The sequence below is a fragment of the Cheilinus undulatus genome, linkage group 12 (assembly GCF_018320785.1).
Source record: "Cheilinus undulatus linkage group 12, ASM1832078v1, whole genome shotgun sequence".
Taxonomy (NCBI): Eukaryota; Metazoa; Chordata; class Actinopteri; order Labriformes; family Labridae; genus Cheilinus; species Cheilinus undulatus.
In genome coordinates this window covers 7,272,896-7,297,374 of record NC_054876.1, presented here as the reverse complement: position 1 = coordinate 7,297,374, position 24,479 = coordinate 7,272,896, and the positions used below count along the sequence as shown (strand labels likewise).

General features: G+C 39.7%; 1 protein-coding gene across 1 annotated transcript in view; it reads right to left on the bottom strand.

Moving 5' to 3' along the window:
- Positions 1-2,567: 2,567 nt before the first annotated feature.
- Positions 2,568-24,479, bottom strand: part of wscd1b (WSC domain containing 1b) — a 68,022-nt gene continuing 46,110 nt past the window's right edge. Inside the window, exons 4-9 of the mRNA XM_041801741.1 lie at positions 23,302-23,486; positions 12,375-12,496; positions 11,678-11,867; positions 8,552-8,716; positions 8,246-8,446; positions 2,568-3,527 (exon numbers count right to left, since the gene is read on the bottom strand). Coding sequence (XP_041657675.1) covers positions 3,175-3,527; positions 8,246-8,446; positions 8,552-8,716; positions 11,678-11,867; positions 12,375-12,496; positions 23,302-23,486 — 1,216 coding nt within the window. The 3' untranslated portion in view covers positions 2,568-3,174. The remainder of the gene's footprint in view (positions 3,528-8,245; positions 8,447-8,551; positions 8,717-11,677; positions 11,868-12,374; positions 12,497-23,301; positions 23,487-24,479) is intronic.

Here is a 24,479-nt window from a genome sequence, read left to right as displayed (position 1 = left end):
TTTGTCCGCTGTTTTCTGAATTGAAGCCCAGTATTGAGTAACTCTGCAGGACGGTATCTCTGTTTCTACATCTTTTATCTCTTATTTGTTAACATTGTGTGCTGGAAATTGATTTTTATGCCTCTGAGCAGGAAATTGCCTTGGCCAGACGCATTGTGTCCTTGGGAGGTTCATCCATACGTCCATTCTTATCTGCGGTCAATTGTTCCATGAATTGTTGGGTTTTAAATGAGCTGTCAGCATTGTTGCCATTGCACATTCTGTATATCATGGTCTTCTGGACTTGTGTTTCTATCTCACTGCCTATCCATTGTGGAGAAATCCATGGGAGTTCTGTAGGACATGCATGTATTCATGTATTTTTCATGATGTGTGTAGCATATAAGGACTACTGTTGTAAAAATGTACAATAAAGATTTTTCAATCCCTATGAGCTACACTGGATCTCAAGAATGCTCAGACAGATTTTCTTCGAACTCCACACAAATGTTCACTATGACTTAAAGATGAATGGCTTAAATTTTGAAGTCCATAGGTCAAAGCTTAATGTCATTGGACCTTATATTTATCCCTTTATATGTGAACACAATATTTTAAGAATGCTTTGAAGGATTTCCTCAAGACTGCACTTTGTTGTGTCTGATATCACACCTTCACCGTGTCTGAGCATGCAGATAAAGGTCAGTCTTTTGGTTCTTGGTCTGTTAACTCTTACTGTGCTCTTGCGAAGCCTGGACACCTACTGATGGCCAGAGGCACAGGCTGGACTCCTCTGTGACGACTTCTTCAGCCACATTTTTTGGATATTGTTGGAAGGACCATGTTTCTAATGCTGACATGCTGAGGACAGCAAGGATGGGACGGGTCAGCTGCTTGATACAAGAGTGGGAGCTGTGAGGATTTTCTGGCCTGATCACATCATTTCGGGGACTGGGAACCCTAATAAGTTAATAAAACTCAAAAATGTTTATGTAATCAGTCATTTTATTTATGGTAACTCAAATTCAGTTGCACATTTATGCTAAGCTATTTTATTTTTTTTTAGGTTTAATGAAACTGTGGACATTTTTCTATACTTTAAATTCTGTTAACATCCGACAAATACCAGCACTTTAAAACAGCTTTTCTTGATACTGTAGGTTTCTTATCTACTATATTATTCACACCACTTTGACATACTTTTATTTTGTATTTAATGTTTTTTATTTTTTTACACTAACTGAACTGACAATAAGTACAAATAACTGCAAGGTGCAATTTAAACCTGGGAATGCTCTTACATAATGTTCAGCTAAGTATCCATGTTACACTGAATTTGCCACCCTCAAGCAGGACTTTACTGAGTGGGTAACTTCACCCATGGTGCTAAAGTGTCTAACTACAAAAGCTCAGACTCTACCGCAAACCAGTTCCCATGGACTTGAATTAAACTTGTTCTTGTTTTTGAGTCAAAACCCATCCGAACGAAACCTGAACTTAACAGAAGCTTGGGCTCGCCAAACCATGCAATGCATCAAGAGCGAACTAGGCCGGAGGCCCGGACGACAACAGCGTGCAGGGGAGCTTACCCAGCCTGAGTTTCCTGTACTGAAAACCAGTCCTGTTTTTAATACACTGGATGTTAGGGCTTTAGAATGTGGCTTTGAATATTTACCTGGGTTTAGCCCATAACATATCCACCCATCCACCCATTCATCCATCCATACACCCCTTCATCCACTTCCACTTATCCAGGGCCAGGTCACAGTTGCAGCAGGCTAAGCAAGTCAGCCCAGACATCTCTCTCCCCAGTGACATTTTCCAACTCTTCCTGGGGGATTCTGAGGCACTCCCAGTCCAGAATTGATACGACGACATGTATAACCCCTCCAGTGACGTCTTGGTCTACCCCATGGTCTCCTTCTAGTTGGACATGCCTGGAAGACGTCCACAGGGAGGTGATCGGGAGGCATCCTGATCAGATACATGCCTGAACCATCTTAGTTAGCTCTTTTTGAGATGAAGGAGTAGCAGGTCTACTTCAGGCTCCCTCCAGATGTCCGAGCTTCTCACCCTATCCCCAAGGATGAGCCCAGACACCCTCCCGAGGAATCTCATTTCAGCTGCTTGAATGTGCGATCTCATTCTTTTGGTTATTCCCCAGAGCTCATGAGCATAGGTGAGGGTTAGAACGGTCGGTCAGTGTGGTGATATTTGAACATAAATAAGAATGAAAAAAGAAAAGAATAAAAACTATGCACTGATAAATTATCAAGAGGAGGGATGAAAAACATCTGATGAGAATAAAACAAACTTTGAAATAATTTTAAGAACATTTATGGTATTGTTTAGTACTCATATCTGTGCTCAGAATCAGTGAGAACCCAAATGTAAGGACTTGTACTCAGTCTGGAAAAATGTGGCATCCCTAATCTTTAGCCAAAAATAGCTTTTTGGGTTTTCTGTCAGGTTTGTGAACACATAACAGCACAATCAGTACACAAGTAAACAGCTTGTAAACAACTGATTGAATTTAATGAAATAATGTATTCATAGAAACAGCTGTTCTTTTACATTTTGAAGCGTAAAGCACTGATCATATTTCTGAGGTCATGAACCATAATCCTGAAGACTCCTCCAGCCTTGTGGGGCAGCTTTGAGTCTTAAATCCAACATGATTGCAAACCTGTCGCATCCAGCAGATTTTCACAAATTCAGTTTAATCCGGTAATGCTGTTGCTGTGGTTGTCATCTGTGTTAGTATGCAGTTTAACTTTTATAACATGGGTATACTGTATGTTAAAAACACATCAAATGTCCTGAAGTGAAATTATAAAGAGCGTCAGAAAACGCTCTTCATCCAGATTGAGTCCAGCGGGGATTAACACACTTATATTTGTGCAGTCAGCATTTTGCTGGATAATCCCGACTCTGCAGGCCGACAAATCATGTCAAATCCTCTCTGAGTCTCCGTCATGTTTACAGCTCTCAGTGGGGAAGACTCTGCCCGAAGCCTTCCTCACTTTCACCAGTGGATTCACACTGAGAGTCACGCGTTTTCCTGTGTCCTCCTGAGTGTTTCCATGACCGTTCACATTGAGCGTTATCAAAGAGTCAGGTCAGACAGTGTGTAACGGTTCCCCATGAAGAACTTCTCTCAGTCAGAGACATGGGAACAACCTGTTCACATCATCATCATCTGGGAAAGTATTCCTGTGGCAGTCTGCTAAAGTTCCTGCTCTGCAGCGCCTGGTCCACAGAACGGATGAGAGGGTCAATCCCGTCCCTCATGTCTGCAGTGAAAGGGTCGAACGAGGGCCTCTTGGCCCCTGAGCGTTTAAAATGTCCGTCCTGGTTGGTCTGAGCACACAGCAGCCTCTCCTCTGTCATGGAGATGTTGAGGAAGTCAGTGATGAGGCGGAGCTGAGGGAGGAGAGCTCGCTGAAGCTCCTCGTAGTGCACCACCAGCAGACGGCGTCCAAACTTCAACCAGCTGAGAGCGTGGGACGCCCACCAGGGGGCGTAACTGGAGACAAACTCAGGCCACTCTGCAGGAGGGAGAAGAAAGTGAGGATCATTATGATGACTGCAGGTTTCTAGAGCTGTCAGAAAATTTAAATAGTTAATCACAATTAATCCCAGGATTTCTATAGTTAACTGTGACTAAACACACCCTTTTTATTGCATTTTATAATGGATTTTGTGTCAATTTGGATTTTTTCTACTGTCTTAACCTCAGGATAATTGACTTCCTGTCCGGATACATGCCTGCTTTTATAGTGAGATTGAAGATCTTAACAGAAGAAGAACTTAACCACAGAAAAAGGAACTTGCTATGGGTTGAGGAAATAAGGGGACAGTAAAAAGGTAAATATTTGTTTTCACAAGGTTCAAAGTGGCAAATTATTTCCCCTGTTATCTCCCTCATTCATTCTTCTTTGCCTTTATTAATATGAGTAGCAGAGAAGAAAGTAGGAAAGAGGCTAAAATGTTGCAGCCAACATGCTGCTTTGCATGCAGTCAGAATACTATGATAGGAATCAGTGCAAATGAGGATATGCAGTTAGGACATGCTGTGAGACCCTTTTTTTAAAGGAATGGCAGAGATACATATCTGGTTGATAAATTCAATTCAACTGCTCAGTCTTTATGATAGAGGTAAAGTTATCCATCAGTTTGGTTCTGATTTTGCAGTTTTCCAGAGCTTAAAAACATCCATCTCAAATGTATTATCACTTGTATATTCCAATATAATCCCTTAAGAAAGCAGGGTTAGTTTAAATAAATAAGATGGCAGCATTAAGAGTGAATTTTAGAAATAAAGAACAGACTTTGGTTCTTTTTAGTATTTTCAGCTGCATGCTGTTGATGTTTTCATTATAAATATTGAATTAGATGCAGGACAACATTGTCAGGATGGCCTGAAAATCTAAAAGCAGCTGATATAATGTTGAAGTGACCGCAATAAAAAGCCTTAAAAGCCAGCTTTTCTTTAAGTCTAACATAAAATGCAGCGCTTCTTTCCTGTCAGACACTGCAGAGATATTGGCTCCTCTGGCTGCTGAATTGATGCCACTTGACATTTCTCTGAAAAGTCTCCTCGTGTTATTGGATATGAGGTGGCCGGCAGTGAAGCCCACTTGATCTGTGTGAATTAAAGATCAAAACAGTGTGCGAAGACGTACTGTGAGCGTCTTTGCAAACACTTTATGATCATTATTCTACAGGCTGGATGGAAATTATTCATCTGCTAAAGGTCTTTGAGTGGTTTTGTATCGTACAGATCACACAGAGCTCACACTGTTCAGTGCCGACTGACTGATAGAAGGTTATCAGCACATCTTTAAAGCATTTATCAAAGTCTGAATAAAGCCGCTCCTTCTGATGCTCTAACAAAAGGCAGGGTCCTGATTGCAGCCTTGATCTCTGACTCTAAGACACCTGTTTTAATCTTTGTTTTAATTTCCAGCCAAAGATCTGTCATAAACAATTTCTTTGAGGTGTTTTCATTCTAATACATGTTAATTTTTTGATGATTTTTTTAAAAAACTTCATATTTAAGTTAAAAAGTTTAAATATTGAAAAGCTTGTGTCATCATAAATTAAAGGAATCACGGATTGGCTTGATTTTTGGGGCCCATGGTGTCACTTTGAAATCCTCTGATCAGAGTAACTGGGACGCTGTTTCTCCAGAGAAAAGCTCTTATTTAAATGTTTAACCCTTTGAAATCTTCAAAGAAATGGCCTGACACTTCTTACTCTGCTCATTCAGCTTATTGTGATTCTGTTTCTTCAATGTTTTGAAGTTATGCATATCACTAAGAACTCTAAACCTAATCTAACAAGCCTCATAAGTCATAAAGAACTGTATTTTTGTCAGAGACACAAACAGAAATACACCAAAAAACTCAAATAAGGACCATAACAATGACCAAAAACCATTATGAATGTACAAACGTTGACAACCCAAAGTCTTTAGAACTATGCACGTTTTTAGTTTTTAAAATATTCAAACCTTTATGAGCAGACTGAGCACCTGTTTACACCTGTTTTCAAAACCATACAAACTGAAGGTAGATAAAGGTTTCTATATTCTGTCTTATCATGAAGCTATTTTTCATGTCTCCATGCCAGCAAGCTGTTCAGCTGTGCATCTGTTTGCATGGACAATACCTGTGAAGAATTATCTCCAGTACCCCTAAAGGAATTTTCTTCAAACTCTGCATAAATTTGCATTGTTATTTAGGTATAAACTGACTATATTTTGGATGTCAAAGGTCATTCTCATTAGACCTCACACTGCTTTCTGGGAACATCACATCCCCACCCGATGACTGCTTTTCTTCAACTTTGCACAAATGTCACTCTGACTCAAGAATAAACTCAGCAAAGGTCAAAGGTTTAAGGCCAAGGTCATAGGGCCTAATGTTCATCCCTTGCATGTGAATAAAATTTTAAAAATTTTTATGGGATTTTCTCAAAACTTTGCACCAAAATACACACATAGGCCTTTCAGACTGGCAGGGCTCCGTGCAGGATCCAGAACAAATTTTTGAACCAGCTGGCACGTTTAAACCAAAACAAGTTGGTTCTCTGCTGGAATAAAAAAAAAAGACAAGTTGGATCTTCCTCTTGAACACTGACATCATCAGCTGGCATGGCATATTTCAGGTTGTGAAGATGAGCAGAAAATGGAGAAAAAGTGGTCAGTTGAAGAGACAAAATGTTGATGCAATGAAGCTGGAGAGTAGTACAAGGGAGAGCTGAACTTGTGGAAGAGATGATGAAGGCTTGGTTCAACCAAACACCGGACCAAGTAGCTAATAAACTCTAGAAACATGCCTGAGTAAGGCAGAGCAATGTCCCACTTTGGTTCCCCCTAACTGGTTCGCCAGAAAGCACCAAGGTTTTGAGACTCCAGAACCTTGGCCAGAGCCAGAGCCAGAACCAGAACCAGAACCAGAACCGTGTCAGTCTGAAAGCAGGGCGCTTTCACATTAGGCCCAGTTGTTTTGAACCTCGCCGCAGCCCGATTCCTCCCCCTCCCCTTCTCCCACTAGCTTGCTTTCACACTAGCAACACTGAACCGTGCTCGGGCCCACTTGCGTATTTACTCAGTCTGAAACAGCAGGTGGCAGTGTGCACGTCAACCCCCCCAAGAAGGAGAGAGTAGAAGAAGCTACCATGTCAACCACTGGGGTCATGACCTGAGCGAAGATTGTTTTTGTTTTGCCCCAGCAAAAAGTCCATCCTGCAGCCATGGATGATTTAAAATCACTTTTTAAGATGCCAGCAACTTTGCTTTTCATATGTGCACATCTACGTGCAGCTCAGAGGATTAAATGGGCTTGCGCTGCGCAGATACAGCGGTTATTGAGGTGACAGGAGACTTTTATCGCCTTTGCACCTCCTCTCACTGACTCTAACTAGTGTTCATCTGTAAGGTGAGTCACAACAGACCATTTATTGACTGGATTCTGATGATTTCCGCCTTTTATAGAGGAAAAATGTGAACAAACTGCCTAGATGTGGAAATAAGTTTAGTTTTTACAATGTCGTAAAGCCGATATGATGCTCTGTCCTGTATCTGGGCGCGGTTGCATTCACATCTCATCTGAACTGAGCCAGAGTCCACTTGAATCGCGTCCGAGACCACCTCCCCAAGAGGGCCCGGGCGCAGTTTGTTTGCATTCACACTACCAAAATGAACAAGACTTTGGGCTCAAGTGCACTCGGATCCGGGACCAGGCCCCTAGTGTGAAAGCACCCTGACACAAGAACTGAGATGGTAAGATTTAGTCAAATGATAAGATTCTGGAGGTTAGGGCGCGCAGATGGTCGAGTGGTTTAAGGTGCTACCCGTATACGCGGGCGGCCCGAGTTCAAATCTGGCCTGTGGCCCTTTACCTCATGTCCCTCCTTACTCTCTTCCCTGCTTCCGAGTCTATCCACTGTCCTTCCTCTATCAAATAAAGGCATGAAAAAACCCAAAAATAAATCTTAAAAAAAAAAAAAGGAGGTTAGAGAACATTTTCACCTCCAAACACAACAAGCTCCCCAAAGTTTAAAACAGAACATTAACCAACAAAAGAGATACGATTTCTACATATCCTAGTCCTTCTTCTTGACCCACCGCTGTGCAACTACTGTTCGACAACTGTTTGCTTACAGAGGCATTAAACACTAGTTTCAGACTGGCTGCATGTTTTGTTGCATGTTTAAGCTCTTCGTATGGGAGGTTTCCCAGATGGGAAACAGTCTGTCTGCTATGTCAGATTATTGGGATTGAGCCTTGGTCTTTTTAAAATGATTTAGACATTTCAATTTCAAAAAGAGTGTAAATTTGAGATATTTTACCTTTAAAGCATAGCTAAGAGCTTCAATTCACATCACTTTCATTGCATGACCCTTTAAAGATGCTGCATCCCTTTTGTGTAGCATGCATCTCTGTATGTTTGGTTTTATTTGTCTACAAGTATGAAACCCACATCTTGTTATAATGAAAGCATCATTCTGTTTGTAAGACATCAGGTTTTGAATGTTTCTGATCCTGTATATAAAGCTGGGATACTTCAGAGTGCAGTATTCACTGTGAATATGTGTCTTAACTGTTCTCTGATGCTCTCACAGTCACATAAAAAGCATGAAGACTCTGCTCTGCTGCTGTAATATCAGCAGGGCATCATGCAGCAGTAACTACAGGATCCTCCTGCAGAGCTACAAACCTCTTCACCGTTATATCTTTTCATTAATAAGACTTTATTACCTTTGCTCTTCCACTGAGCGTCTGTGGCGTGCCCTAAATGTCCGGCACACTTGCGGTTGAATTCAGCCATGAGGGAGCGGTAAGGGTTACGTATGAGCAGGATGGCAGAGTCGAACATCTCGATCTCTTTCTGACCACTCTCATGGGTCTTCACACAGATGCTGCGGCCGCTCTTCCAGTAATCTTTCTCTCCTTTGAAACCTGGAGCGGTTAATAAATGAAGGAGTAATGGTCAGCTATGAGGAGGTAATTCAACTCACTCAGTCATTCATAAAATAAGCCTGGGGGCACCCCCTCCTCTCCTACCTCTGTTGTACAGTGTGCCGTCGAAGTAGAAGCTGCCAGTGTAGTAGCCGGTCACGAGCTCGATCAGGTGCCGTACCCAGGTGTTCCCCGCACCAGGAAAACTAGCTAGAGCCACGAGGGAGCTGGATCTCTGAGGCAGAAACATTCGCTCTTTGCACCTGGAGTCTAAACACACAGAGATTTGATATCTGTTATGAATGGAAAGACAACTGTGTCAGATTAAGATAAATCAGAGAATATGCACACAAAGAGCCTGTAATGGATTCACTTTACGAACAAAAGACGTGATGGAAAATGCATGATGGTTGCAAAAGTGACTAAAAGCATCAAAAGTTTGAATCTGGGTTGGGTTTAAGTTTGGGAATAACAAAACTTTAGAGAGCAATTTCCTCCTCAATCATGTATAAAGGCTGGGCTCAGACTACTGGAGTTTTTAAATCCCAGCCAATTTAAAAATCAGGCTGCATCATGCACAAAAAGAGATTTTTTTTTTCTCTCTCATCTCATGAACGCACAGCATGATACAGTAAATAATGTTGCATCACAAATAACAGCATGTTTAGTAAACTGTGTACCAGAGGAAGCAAAAAATCATCCCAAGTAGTTATGTGGAAAAAGCAGAAATATTATCAAATGAAAGGCAATGTAGTTTGGTAACATTTAGTAGCAGTAAGCAGTGATGCTGCAGATGTTAAAGTAAAAGCAAGAGGCCCAGTGAGTTTTGGGGAAAATGTAATTTAGGAAGCATGGCCTATAATTGCTATCATGTCTTTAGCAAGATCTCTTTTTTGGCTCTTTTTACCAAAAAGTGGACCTTTTTGCTGTGTATCTCATTGCTACAATGGGAGTGCAATGTAAAACCTCCCTGGAGAAGATGCTTTTACTGTTGCTGCAGATGATCCAAAAAAGAAAAAAAAAATCACTGCTGGTCCAGGATGGTCCCAGAGTACAAGAGCATATAAAATTAACCAATCAGGTGAACTTGTAATGTTGGATTCAAAACACAAAGACAGGAACGACATTTTAACTAATTTCTCATTTACAAACGAGAAGTAATTAACTATGGTGAATAGAAATGGACTTTCTATGTTGCAAAAAAATTTAAAAGTTCTATCCATCCATTTTCTATACTGCTTATCCTGTTCGGGGTTGCGGGAGGGCCGGAGCTTATCCCAGCTGGGCGAGAGGCAGGGTACACCTTAGACTGGTCGGCAGCCAATCCTAGGGCTGACATGTAGAGACAGACAACCAGGCATGCTCACATTCACACCTACAGCCAATTTAGAGTCACCAATTAACCTAACAAACATGTCTTTAGTGGTGGATGAGGATGCAGGAGGATGCCGGAGTAGCTAGAGATAACCCACAAACCCACCACAGCAAGGCCCTTACCAGGAAGTGAACCAGGGACCTTGTTGCTGTGAGGTAACAGTGCTAACCCCTGTGCCGCCGGGCAGCAGAGTAAAAAGCATCTCATAAATAAAGCAGACAAAAAGATCACAGGGGCTATCTGAGATTAGATTATGTATAGACCTATTTTAGAAGTAGTTTGACAAACAGTGATTTATAGCTACATAATAAGCATGACTACATAAGCAAATGTAGCCAAGTTAGCTTTTGTAACTTGAGCCTCAGCAAAAGTGGCTCAAGATAATGTCGCAACAAACATAAAGTAGGTATGTAGTTTGAGGTGCTTTTTGAGTTTAGTTTTAGCTATGTTAGCTACATAGCTACATTAGCTATGTAGTTCCTTATCCATAGCATGGATAAGTTAGCTTTAGCAACTTGAACTTAAGCAAACAAAGATTAAGGTAACAAAAATGTATAGATAACATATCTATGTAGCTAACTGCTGCTCTGTGATAGCTATAGCTATAGCTATATTAGCTATATAGCTACATTTGTTATGTAGCTCTGTTATCTATAGTTAAGTAAGCTCTAGTAACATGAGCCTTAGCAAATATAGCTAAAAATAGCGTAGCTACAAAGGTAACCTATCTGCGTCGCTTAAGATATTAAGTGAGTTTAGTTTTAACTCCACCAGCTATGTAGGTAAGTTAGCTACGGAACCCTTATCATCTATAGCAAAGTTAGCTTTAGCAAATTGGGCTTTAACAAATATTGGGAAAGCTAACATAGCTACATAAAAAAACATATCTACATAGCTTACTGCTACTTTGTTAACCTCTATTTAGCTATGTCAGCTACCTAGCTACATTAGCTGCATAACTTTGGCAACTGTAGCTAATTCTAACTTAGCTTTGTAGACACATAGCTTACATAGCTGCTTTGTGAGTTCTCTTGTATAGCTACATTTGCTATGTAGCTGTTATCTTTGTAGCTTACGAAGCTAGCAAAGCTGCATAAGTTACGCTTGCTACATTAGAATATTTTCATTGAGGATGAGCTTTTTTCCTGTAAGCAGACTGTCAGGTTTTTCAGGTCAGGCTTTTTACTTTAACTTTTGCTATCCCAACCCTTACCCTAACCCTACACTGAAGTTTAAACTGAGTTTATTTCAGTAGTTCCAGCCCGTATTTCTGTTCTGAGATATACAGCGTCTCAGATGAACAGTCTGTGAGAGTGGCTGTCAGAGATGAAAGCCAGACTGTCTCGCAAAAGTCTGACTTGGACACTTCTGACAATATGTCTGACACTCTGGAGAAAAAATAGTGGGGTTTTTATTTCTGAAACCAGGATGTTGAGCTCTGTTTTTAATGTAGTTTTCTCATAACTAGGGTGAATATAATTTGCAAAAAAAAAGAACAAAGAAGCAGAGGTGTAAAAAGGAAAAAGTCAAGTTTTCTCTCCTTTAGAGGAGAAGAAAACAACTTTTAGATTACCTGTTTGGCTGATTCTCTCAGATGCATTTCAGGTAATGTTTGATCTACATATGATGGATTGTTAGCTGAACTTTGATGCAAATATCTTTATGAAATCCTGCCTATTTTTGCATGACTTTTTATGCAATATATAATTGTGTTTCTTTTATAAATTATGGAGTAAATAGTCCATATCCATCAATTGATTAATGCAGCTAAAGATTTAAAATACACTTCAGTTTTTGAATGCATCTACTGATGCTGATAATGATGAAGTTTCATTCAAAGATGAAGCGATTCTCACCCAGCACCGGTGTGTGGTACACCTGGTAGTGGTCGTGCTCAGTGGGAGCTGCTGGTGTGGACATGCTGGTGTAGTTCAGGGCGGTGTTTCCTGCACACTGCTGGCCGTCCGACTTCTGGTTGAGGCTGAACAGAGACGACGTCCACGTACAGAAACAGCGGGGCTTCTTGAACACAGCCAGCGGGAGCTCCTGCAGACCACAAACACAAATGTTCTGCAGGTTTTTCTCTGACTCATCAATCTTATTTTGCTCTCTGAAGACATATTTCACCTCAGGGTAATGTGTTGGATCAAACGAGAAGGACAGTCTGCATTACATCCTTCTTCTACTCTACATTTTTGTTCCTTTCTCTCGTGTTTCAAGGTCAAATCCTCAGTCATAGCAGAAGGGAAGACACTGCAGTGAATTATTCCTGAATTGTATGCATAATCACACACATGGACACTCCGATCACAATGCTGCACCACAAAAGGATGTGCAATATTTCCATCCCTGTTTTTCAATGAGACACAGCTGCATTAGGATCCACATGATCTCCTTCTCATCAGCTGCATATTAAACCACAGCTACATGATCCTATGTATGATCTGCTGAGAGTACAGTCAGCAGCTCTCTGAGCTTCAGGACATCTAAAGATAATCTACAGAGAGCTGTGTGAAGTAAAACAACGACCAGGGATGTGATTTAGATTCAAACCTTGTCTGTGCACGTCTCAATGCAGGCCTGAGTGGTCAGGTTGGGCTGAGACGAGGAGATGGGGAAGGTGGTGAGGGTGTTCTTGGGCAGCTTGAAGCAACCGCGATAGTGAACATTTCTGACTGGAGAGAAAAAGACACATCAGAACAAATTTAGTCAAGAACAGACCAACTTTTTCAAAATAAAATGTTAAATTGCAGAGATACTTTTTTCTAAACAAGTGAAAGAAGATGTGAGTTACTCTCAGTTTCACTGCACGGCATCTTGTTGACGTTATGAATCTGTCTGGTGTCACTGATATCATGCAACTGAAATGTCTGAGTAGTTAAACTGCTGGATGGTTCATGATTTCATTCATTTATTTAAAGACAAAACTAAGAAGGGGATTTCAAAATAAAGGCCCAAAAGGCAGAATCAGCTTCTGCAGCTGGATCTGATGGGTGCATTTTAGCAACAATATGTGCAGAAAGTATGCATTGAGGTCTTTGGTGCTCCCATAGGGAGCCCAGACCCCAGGTTGCCCCCCCCCCCATTTGCAAACTAACTGAATAACTGATATGCACATCTATTTGGCTCCTCAATGGCAGAGTCAGTTTTGACAGCAATTTTAAATAGTTTTCGTCTTTGGATTAAAATGACTTTTAGATTTAGTCACATTTGAGTCATTTTTAAACCTTTAAGTCTTTATATTTTTATATCTTATATCTATTTTGAATTAATATTTTTCAAACTTTAGCTGGCAAAAAAAAACTTAAAAAAAATTTGAGTCCAGTTTATGTCTATAAAAAGTCCTTACATTTTAGTCTTTACTTTTGCCAATCAGCCAGTTAGTAGCAATAATATAAATAAATGAATCAATCAGTTCTTTAGTTGACTGAATATAAAATATCAACCTGTACATTTCTGGCATCCCCTCTTATACTGTAGTCACAGTGGAAATATATCGTGTTTTTTTATCCGTTTCAATCTCCTTGATTAAAAACTACTTGCCAGAGATTTTATTAACAAAGATCTGTTTTTAACTAGTCTTATTTTAGTCTTTCCCATGGAAAAAGAGTTGGTCAACAAACAATTTAGGCCATTGTTTTAGTCATTGAAATTAACTCATTTAAGCCCACTGGGCTGCAAAGGTCATAACTGTTATTTATCTCCTATAAACACATTTTAAAGTACTATGCATGTTTTTTCTATCAAATAAATGTGAGTAGACAACATAACTGAATTTCTGACTGGCAAAGCAGCAACAAACCTTGACAAGAAGAGGCCATTTTTTTAAAAAAGAGACTTTTTTTTTTGCTTGATAATTATGCATCAAATAATCATAACATAATAGAATAACTCGACACAAATATTACATCAGTAGTATCTGATTTTGTGTGGAGTCATTTGTTTAAGAGGCAACTGTCGTTGCCAGTTGGCTAATGCTACTATCCAACAGTAGAGTGAGGAACGACAGTTCATATTAATCCAGAGATCTTGATCTTTTCTGAGAGTTATGTTATTTTTTTGTACTCTAAATCAAATGTTACCCTTACTGCGTGACAAATAAGGTATGTGCTGCCCTCAAATTCTGGATAAGAGAGGACAATATGGGGATAATAACTGGAGAACATGTTAACATGGGACTCAATGAACATAACAATCTGCTAGAAACAGGAAGAAAATTTTGGGCAGAGATGGGTTAAAGCTACTCAGTTTTTCTATGTAGTTTGTGTTCTTAGTATTCTAGTCTACATTCTACAATGTTACTATATTTTCATATAATTTTACTGAAGTTTCCTGTTAGCAGAAATACTGCTGTTTTCTCTGTTTTTCTTCCCCGATTTCATTCTTTTTGCACAAAAACACCTGGTCAAATTCCTTGTATGTGTAAATGTACTTGGCAGTAAAACCTGACTCTGACTCTGATTACAGAGACGGGCTAAATGGCTTCTTTTCAGCTAAAGGCTGGTGTGTGAGCTAGTGTCGTGAAGCCTTACACACTTCTCTTGAGAGAGCCAGAGCTTACTGGCAAAGTTGCACAGTGCTGGAAACAGGTGACCAGGGAGGTTATGCTATAATACTCTTAAGTACTATTCACACAGGATTAGTATTACCTGCGGACCTGTGATTATTTGTGAATTACCCCCTGACGTCAGTGTTTGGTGAGGTGAATTTGGACAAGTGAAGCCTGTAATGTACTCGATTTTACAGACATTTCTGAAGGAAAACATAAAGGTGCAGCAATGAAAACAGTTTATTTTTGTTTCTAAAGTTACAAAAAAGATACAAAAATGCTATGTCATTCACATCAGGTTCTGCACGTGATGTTGTCTTCAAGTGCAATGCAAACGGTTTCTCTCTCTCTCTGTATATATACATACATATATATATATATATATATATATATATATATATATTTTTTTTTTTTTTTTTTTGGAAACATTTTTTGATCCTTAGCAAGCTGTCCATGAGTGAAGTCGGGAACAATCTCCCCTAACTCGTCAATTATGCATCCAGGTCACATAACCCCCAGTCACCTGTGAATATCTGCAGCTGATCAGACAGAGAAGAAGAGGAAAAAGTCGTGCATCCCTCCTGTTAATCCAAAAAAACTCTACATAAAGGAGAGAGAGAGAGACGTCTCGTGTTGAATATGAACCTCTCCTGTCATTTCTAACTGTTTCTATGCAGGTGATGCTGTGGATATTATTCTGCACTCTACTAATTTGCATGCACAACAACACTTCTTGTGCCAAATTTTAAATTAGAAATTGTGTTATGCCCTGGAATTTTTGTTCTGCAAATTCCAGACATGATCAATTGCACAGGATTAAAAACACAGACATCTTTCCCAATTCTTACACAATACCAGAGGTCCCTAGGTAAAACTAATCCCATGCGAGCAGGGCTTTAGATTGATTTTGAAACTATTATTTTCTGTGAAAACCTTACATATTGTTACTTTTAGGTGAAAATATTTTGATATCTTTTATCCTATGGCTTCATTGACTTGTTACCCCTGAAGTATGTGTCCTGTTTGGACTCGGCCATTTAGAGTTAGGATAACATTTCTCAAAAATTAAACAAATAAAAACAAAAATGTAATACTCACTGGGCTGTTACTTGTTGGGACCTGTTTGTCCAACTTATATTTCCACTATTTCTTTACATGTTCATTTACTCTTTGGTAAATATCAAACATGAATGACTGAAGGCTTGTATAAATTGAAATATCTCAAACATAAGTGAATAAAGATCAGGGCTGAATCCAGTTACCGATCTATTCAAAGCACTTATGCTGTGATTATATTTCCATACTAAAGTGTATCCTGGTGTGCAATATATTCAATATTCAGCTGTAAATCTCCAGAGACACTGAGGCGTCTGATCATGAATATTAATACTGTATATGAAATAAACTCCTTATATAATATATATGTGACCTTGCCAACTGAAAAGAGAGGCATTTTTAAAGAACAAAAGAGAGAAATGTGCATGAATAAGAATGAAGAGTGGATTTTTCCATCCTGTTGTTTTTCTTGAAGTTGTTCAGTCTATAAAGACTGCTAAGAACCTCCAGCTGAGGATGTGCATGTACTGTCTGCTTTTTTTTAATGATTATTTCATGCACAGTAGCTTTTATGTAAATGCATCAGGGGCTATAAGTGACATGTCTAATGCTAAAAGGTAAAGGATGCTGCCATGTGTTCCTGTGATTTCCTTGAACTGAATCACTCTGTGACTCTGCTGCTGCTGCTTAAGAGGCAATGATGGCAGTACCGACAGTACAACCAGTGCAGCAGCTGTCAGGTGACCTAATACTGGGACTCGGCACCACAAGGTATTTGTACGTAGTATGACTTATTCATCTTATTCTTATTCATCGCCCTGTATAATGATCAACAATGTATTTTATGTGCTTTGTCTTGTCAGCTGTGGTCTTGTCAGGTGTCTGCCCTTGTTTTGGGAGTTTTTATGTTTCATTTCAGTTTTATGTGGGACAACAGTTGGAAATTAGCAACTTGCTATATCTGGTGCAACCATGTTTTCATTTACTTTGTTTGAATGATTAATGTCATTGCACATTATCCCTTGAAAATTAAAAAACTAAACAAAATTAATAAGGCAGTGGAAGTTAAGGCTGGATCAACAGACCTACATCAGCTGAAGCCTTCTATATTCATTAGGGTTGGGTATTGCCACTGTTTGCCTGAATTGATTAGATTCTGATTCACAAGGTCCTGATTTGATTTAATTCGATTCAATATCTATTCATGCAGGGATGTTAAGCAAAACCTCAAAATGTAAGAGATTAACAGAGAACTAAAGTTGGAAATACCACAAAGAATATTCCAACCGGGCACATCATTAAAAATATAAAGGTTTGCATCAAAAATTGACGCCAAAATCCTTGTACTATTTTACTTCCATTGTTTTTTGTCCCATTTTACCAAAAACTCCCTAAATTCCAGGAAGAAACTGTGCCCATCTGTTCCATTGTACAGTCAAGCTTCCTGGCTGGTAAAACCAACGAGTCCTTTTAAAGGAGCAATGACGACTAAAATCACTGGAAGCTAATGCCACTTCTACTGCTATGTACCTCATACGTCACAACTTCAGAAATACTGATATAACCCTTTAAGGACTGAAATTTGTTCACTGTCATACCTACAGTTGTGTGTTTTAAGGACTTAAGCTCTAGGTCTGAATTACATTTAAAGTGTAAGTGAACCCCCAGCTCAAAGCTAACCCCACCCACTTCAGTAATCAAAAAAATGCACAGAAAGTGAGCAGCCATAAAATGCAGATGTTTATCAGTTTGGTGCAGAAGTCAGAAATAACACTAACATTGATGTCTTTTATCATAGTTCAGTCAGATACTTCAGTGTACATCTGAAAAAAATATTGTTCACTGTGTGTTCACTACTTCTTTAATATTGCACGCCCATTTATCTAGACTAGAATATTGGATTTAATTAAGATTTTTTTAAATCTTCTTACCATAAAAGATGTGAAGGAGTGATACGGGACAACAAACACACATATTAATAATTGACAAGAATAGCTCTGGTGATTGCCTCTGTATTTGTCCCTCTGCTCTGAGCTCGCACATTCATTTTGAAGATAAAATCTTAAAAAACTGTCCTTTATTAAAATCAAGCATTTCTCAACAGTTTGGTGCTGTGCTTTAGAGAAATAGAAGTAGCCAACTTATTGAATACACGCCACTGTTATTGTCCTATTTTTATTCTAGAACATGTTTGATGCTCTGATGCTGAAGGACCTGGAGGCGTCTTGTCTTGCTGGTAATAAAAACTGTCAGTCAACATTACAGACAGGATCCCTGCAGAGAATGACCTTTATGTTTAGATAAAATCCACTGTTTTTGGCTGAAACAGCCACTAGCAACATCACACCCTTTAAAGGCAGCAGAATCCAATGAGTGCATTTATATGCACACTTATAAACCAGTTTATATCTTAAGTAGTCAGGTAAAACAGCATGGTGTGATATGATTTATCAGATAAAGGCTATTGTCTGGTTATGAAAAACTGGATAAACACACCCAGCTTTTCCCCAATAACCTGTTTTAATACAGTGTATGCATAGAGTTTCATCTGGCTTTCTTTACATCTGGTTTCCTTTGTTCAAATCTAAATCTGTGCATACAGGCAGTTTTATCATTAGGCAAAGGGGGGCAAATGTGTGGGACCTTACGCTCCAAGGGGCCTTAAGATATCGTTATTATTGAATCAAAATCAAATCAAACATATTTATATAGCACATCTGAAAACAGCTGCAGAAGACAACAGCTGTATAGGTATACACCTATTGATGCACACTATAAGCACTTAAACACAGACCCAACACAAGAACACACCTACAGGGTTCCGAAGATTCAATCAGCATATCAAGGTAGGTCTTGAGACGTGATCTGAATGTGCAAAATTAAGTTGCAGTTCTGATTTTGAAAGGAAGGCTGTTCCACAGTCGAGGGGCCATGGGGGACTAATAGAATGAATTTCCTTCAGGATCAATAAAGTATCAATCTATCTATCTATCTATCTATCTATCTGTCTGTCTGTCTGTCTGTCTGTCTGTCTGTCTGTCTATCTATCTATCTATCTCTAAAATGATCATTAAAACCAGGGACTTGGGTGCGCCGGTAGTCAAATGGTCAAGGCCCGCACCATGTACGCGGGCAGCCCGGGTTCGAATCCAGCCTGAGGCCCTTTGCCGCATGTCTCTCCCCCATTCTCATACCCGTTCCTGAGTCTATCCACTGTCCTCATCCATCTAATAAAGGCACGAAAAGGCCCAAAAACAAACCTTAAAAAAAAACCAAAAAACTGGGACTTCCAGAAGGACCAGATCTGAAGATCTGAGAGGTCTGCTCGTTACATATGGCCTTTAGAGGTCAGTTTTGTTGGATGGGGCTAGTTCAGTTCCATTCAGGGCATTAAAAGCAAACAGTGCTCCTTAAGTGGACTTGGAGCCAGTGAAGGAAGGTTAGACGGGGATTATATGATCCCTCTTTCTGGAGCCTGTTAGCTGCCTGGCAGCTGTGATTCGACCCAGCTCCAGGCAGGACAGGGATGACTGGCTGATACCAAAGTACAGGGAATTACAATAATCTAACTGGGATGAAATGAAAGCATTGATAACTTTACTAAATCAATGAAAGAAAGTGTTGCTTTTAAGTTTCAGATGGTTCTGAGCTAGAAAATACTGGATTTTACACTGGTTTACCTGATCATAAAATGTAAAGTTGCCATCAAAAATAAATCCAAGGTTTTTAGTGTGGGGCTTAACGTATGAAGACAGACCTGAGTTATTTAAGGCCAGTTTCGTGGCACCTGAGGGACCAAACAGAGCTGCTTTGGTCTTTTTGATAAGTTAAATAAATTCATGGCCATCTAGGGTTTTAGATAATCAAGACAGGCTGTGAGAGAGGTGAGATCAGATGGATTGTCTGGCTTGATCCAGAGATAAAGCTGAGTGTCATCAGCATAAAGTAACATGAGAGGCTGTGTTTAAATAATTTGACTTAAAGGCAGCATGTATATAACCAAGGGGCCTAGGATGGCTCCTTGAGGAACTCCAGAGCTTGAGTGAGCTGTAGAGGAAGTGGAAGTGCCAGTGTCTCAGAGAATTTTCTCTTGGTCAGATATGAACTGAAATAGCTCACGGCTGTGTCTGTGACGCCAACCCAAAACTGGAGGTAACTGATTAAAATACCTTGATCAACAGTATCTAAAGCAGAGCTGAGGTCTAATAGTTTTAGGATAGCACAATGCACGAATCTACTGCTAAAGGAAGATCATTACAAATTGAATTGAAAGTGCAGACTCTGTGATGTGAGCTTTCCTGGCACTTGACAAAAATTTGTCTTGTATGTCATCTTTAGCGAGGTGTGCATCAAATGGATGAATACAACATGTATTTTGGATGTACAAAAAAGGGGCAAAGAGTAAATAATACATCACAATAGACTTTGATAATCCAAAAATGCCCCTGGGGAGGGCCACTGACGGCGACAGTAAGGTCCAACCCCCCCAAAAGCCCTTGACTGTCTTCATATTAGGCAAAATATGGTTAGATAAATCCCTACAATGAAGCAAAGAATTGGTGGATTGTCATGTGAAAACATGTTGTGCAATTAACAAAAATCCATTGTTTGTATCAGAAGGATGTCTATTGCCCCAAAACTGAGCATATATTTTCTATTGCTGTTAGTTTGACCTTGCCTGGAGGCGGATTTTAAACATTTACATGTGTTGAGTCTGAGTCATGATACTGTTTTAAGGGCTAGTCAAGTACTGCTGGGTATTTTTAGTTCATATTTGGTCATTTCCTGTTATTCTCTGACTTTGTTCCCTGAAAAAAGTGCAAATATCTAAGCTAAAACCTCCCTGTCTGTGCATGAGTAAAGCAGAAGTGGAGGGAGAAGCAGCCAACATAGCAACAAGCAGCAAGTGCATTGGGAAGCAGCATTTTTAGATGAAGCTGAAATGAATTTCATGCTCAAGGAAACGAGGGATTTTAACATCCTTCATTTCCTAGATGGGAAGAAATGCAGAAATGATTAAATACTTGAACTGTCTATAAAAATGGCTCATGTGGGGTTTACAAGATGCCTTAAACAGATTTGCTCCTGCTGAAAATCACTGAGATAACCTTACAACGTAGCTAGGGGACAAAACAGTATGAGCTGCACTGTAAATTAAAGACCCTGTGATGTGAAATCCAAAATGTATGTCTTAACACACTAAATATGTTGGAATAAGGTTGCTGTAAACATGTGAAAACACTGAGATCTACACATAACTGAATTCTGGATTCAGACTGTTAGAAAGATTTCACCTCTTCCCTTGCTGGGTTTTATTTGGGCGGGGCAAATGTTGGCTGGTGAGTGGGAATAATCCCGCCCCCCTAATACTACAATGAAATAAAATCACAGAGCAGTTCATCTTAGTACAGTCTGTTTTTAGAAGATGTCACTGCCTTTATTGAAAGTTAACAGTCAGTTAAATGCCGTTTTGTTGTTCATTGTGAGGTAAATTAGCAAATCTAACATCCACAGTGGTCTATAACAGAGATTTGAGCCAGAAAGCAGACTTTGTCTCTTCTCTGGCACAGAGCCAGGCAGGCAGGCAGGATCTGATCATGAGGTCATCGTAAGGTCAAGGGGCAGGATAATGGTGTGAGAGCTTTCCTCCATTCAGATTGTAGTATTTATTAAATTTGAGAGGGTAGTGTTTCTCCTGAGTGGGCGTGGCTTCAGTTCATTCAACAGACATGCCCACACCAGATTTTACTGCCTCATTTGTCATGATTTTGAAGCTTAATTTTATAAACTTAAAGATGTTTTATTTGATTGAAATTTGACCTGGAGGTTCATAACACAGTGACCTGTCATACAACAAACCTAAATACAGATTTATTATCACTTTACAGTGTCTTTAAAGATGCTCAGTGCTACTGCTGCTAATGTTAGAGGTGGAGAGTCTGCACAGAAGAAAAAGTTACAACTGAAGTTACAGAGTTTACATCATGCACTTGTGGAAAGACATTCAACTACTGAGTGAATCATGTAAAGAAGTTTGTTCCCAACAGCTCATTGTTGAAGTGCATGTACTCCTGTCAAATCAGATTATTTCTAATACCTGATTAAAACCACTGATCTGATTAATATGATCATGTTGTTGTACTCAATGACTAAAACAATCATTCTAGCTTGCTGAACACACGCCATGCTGTTGTACTCTTGCCTGGATGTGTTAGTGTGTATCATTGGATGGATCATGGCTAATATTTCAGCAAAACAAATAAAAAGACAAACTGAATATAGCAGGACTAAACCAGCTAGCGTCTGAATTTAAAGGTAGAATCAAATTTCTGTTCTTTTGGGTTTAAAAAGAACAATGTGGTGACTATTTTAGGTACAGAGTTGTGTCTCTATCAGGATCCTTTCCATGATGTTTCAAACAGTCAAAGTTTTTTTGAGTAATGTACTTTGTTCTGGTGCCTTAATAATATAATGATAACGCAATTATCCTGAAATTTAGACTGCAGACATTGCAGGCTGCCTTGCAGCTGCCAACAATCAACTTTTGAACCTTGTAAACTTTAAAAGTGTTTTGTTTATACTCCAGTTCTGTCAAAAATATGGACTCTGATATGAAGAAACTTAGTTTGTTGATTTCGGCACCCCTCATGCTAAAGTGGTTTGTCTTATTTTTTGCTTATTTCATGAGCTGTAGAGTTTAAACAACAAATAAATAACTGATCTCATCCTTCTTTGAACAATCAAATGTGAAACTCATTAGGAAAAATTGCTTCAGAACGTGCAAAAAAAAAAAAAAAAAGTAAAAAAGGTCTGTTTCTACAGCACTCTGTTAAAAGTTTTCAGAAATAACTAAAATATGCATTTAAAATACAGTTAAGCTGGTATTGATGGCTTTAAGCTGCAAGGTTAAGCTAGGTCAGCTAGGTTTAGCCTTTGAGGATCCTTGGAGCACGAGACCCCGGGCGTTTGCCTACCTTTGCTTAAAGGTATAACTGCCAACCATCCGACTAAACCAGGAGTGTCCAAACTTTTTCCACTTAGGGCCACATAGAGAAATATATAAGAATGGTGGGGCCACTTTCATAAACCGCACCTTGAGAAAATTAAAAAGTATAAAGTTATCATATTAACTCTAATGCAGGTTAAGTTGTTCTGATTGAGTGTGCTCACATGGCTAGTTAGTGGTTGACAAGACAAATAGCCAATCAATTTAAGCATTCTGGGGAGGCCAATCATGACACGTTCGAATGTGGGCCATATTTCATTTTATTTTTAAAACTTGCTGTTGGACAATCAAAGGTGGACTGTGGGCCTTATTTGGCCCCCAGGCCATAGTTTGGTCACCCCTGGACTAAACAATTCATCCATGTTGCATGATGAAATCCATACACTTACTAATTTAAGAATGGAGGAGAAATAACTTAAAATAACAGCATTAATTATTTACTGTTTGGTGTAAGTTTAGATTTCAGCTGCATAAAATTTCAGCCTCTCTGAGCAGCACTGATTTTTGAAGCATCATGAGCATAGGGTGAATGATTCCTGGCATTACTGATGTCTATTTATAATCAGCTAAAATCAAATATTTAACACTAGCTGGTGTGTATTGTTTGGATTTGTGTTTATTAGTCTCTGTTGTTTAAATATGCACACTAGTTATCAGTTATTGCTATTCCTTTAAGCACAATGAAGGCGTTTTTTCCTGACTCCAAATTCTGCTGACTGATGTTTATTTATTCATATTTTCTTTCAGAAAGTTCTAGAGTAAAAGTTCAGTCATATCTTCACTCGTGTGTGCCGTCCCCCCACGGAGCGGCTCACACAGAGAATAAAAAGCACTCAGCCCTGCGTCCTCCCCGAGGGGAGTCGACTCACACTTTCTGTGCCCAGGCAGCTGCTCCTCCACTTTATAGACGGAGAGTCGGCCCACACCGCCACAGGGAGACCCCCTCTCCCCCCGACACACCAGACTACAATCCTCCTCGGGAGCCCGTGGGCTGCTGATCCGGTTCCCGCAGTGACATTCAGCTCCGTACTCCAAACCTGCAAACTGGTACCCACTGCACAGAGAAAGAGACACAGATGGAGACACAATTATCGCTCAAACTGTCACCCTCAGGCAAAACCCCCACAGGACAGAAGTTAGCATTTCAAACTTCATATTAAATTCAATGGTGCTGCTTTAAACACACAGTAAACTCTGCCTGCTGGGCTATTTATCATTTTCCTTCTTACTGCTCACGTCTAGGGCTGGGCGATGCTGCTCCTACAAACAGATGTAGATATCACTTGCTTATTTCCACTGGTATAAATGCTCTGACACAAAATAGAATACTTAAAATAATAACAAGACTGATGGGCATTAACTGTGTTTTGTTGTTGTTTTGTTTATGTGATTCTGTGTGTCTATATTGTTGTTTTTGTGTTGGAGTGGTATGTCTCACACTCTCTCACTGCATGCCAGTTCTTGAGAGCAGGAGCGCCGGGCAGTCATGGTTGCAGCTCAGTAGTTGTCACAGCTGCAGCTAATCTCTAGCAACCAAAATCTCCTTGTAATCACCCTTTGTTGAACCCCCAACTGCCAGAGTATGCTACAGCTTCAAGTGTGGTAACCAGGCCCTACTCCAACATTCGAATCAGGGAATTTTTTCTACAGTGATTTTTCTTACCACGTCTAACTCCTTTTGGTACCTCCATCTCTTTGCAAGTGCTTCTGCCAACCACCAGCCTGTACATTCATCATCGTTTGCACTGTTTTTGTAGATATACCTAGGGCCCTATGATTTCTGCGTTAACGGTCCGATGAAACCAGGGGTTTCCAAACTTTTTCCACTTAGGGCCACATAGAGAAATATAAGAATGGTGGGGACACTTTCATATATTCATATGAGAAATTATAAAGTATAAAGTTTTCCTAACCAGTCTAATGCAGGTTAAGTTAGTCTGATTGAGTGTGCTCACATGGCTAGTTGGTGGTTGACAAGGCAAATAGCCAATCAATTTTAATGATTTGGACGAGAGCCCTGGGAAGTCATGGTTGCAGCTCAACAGTC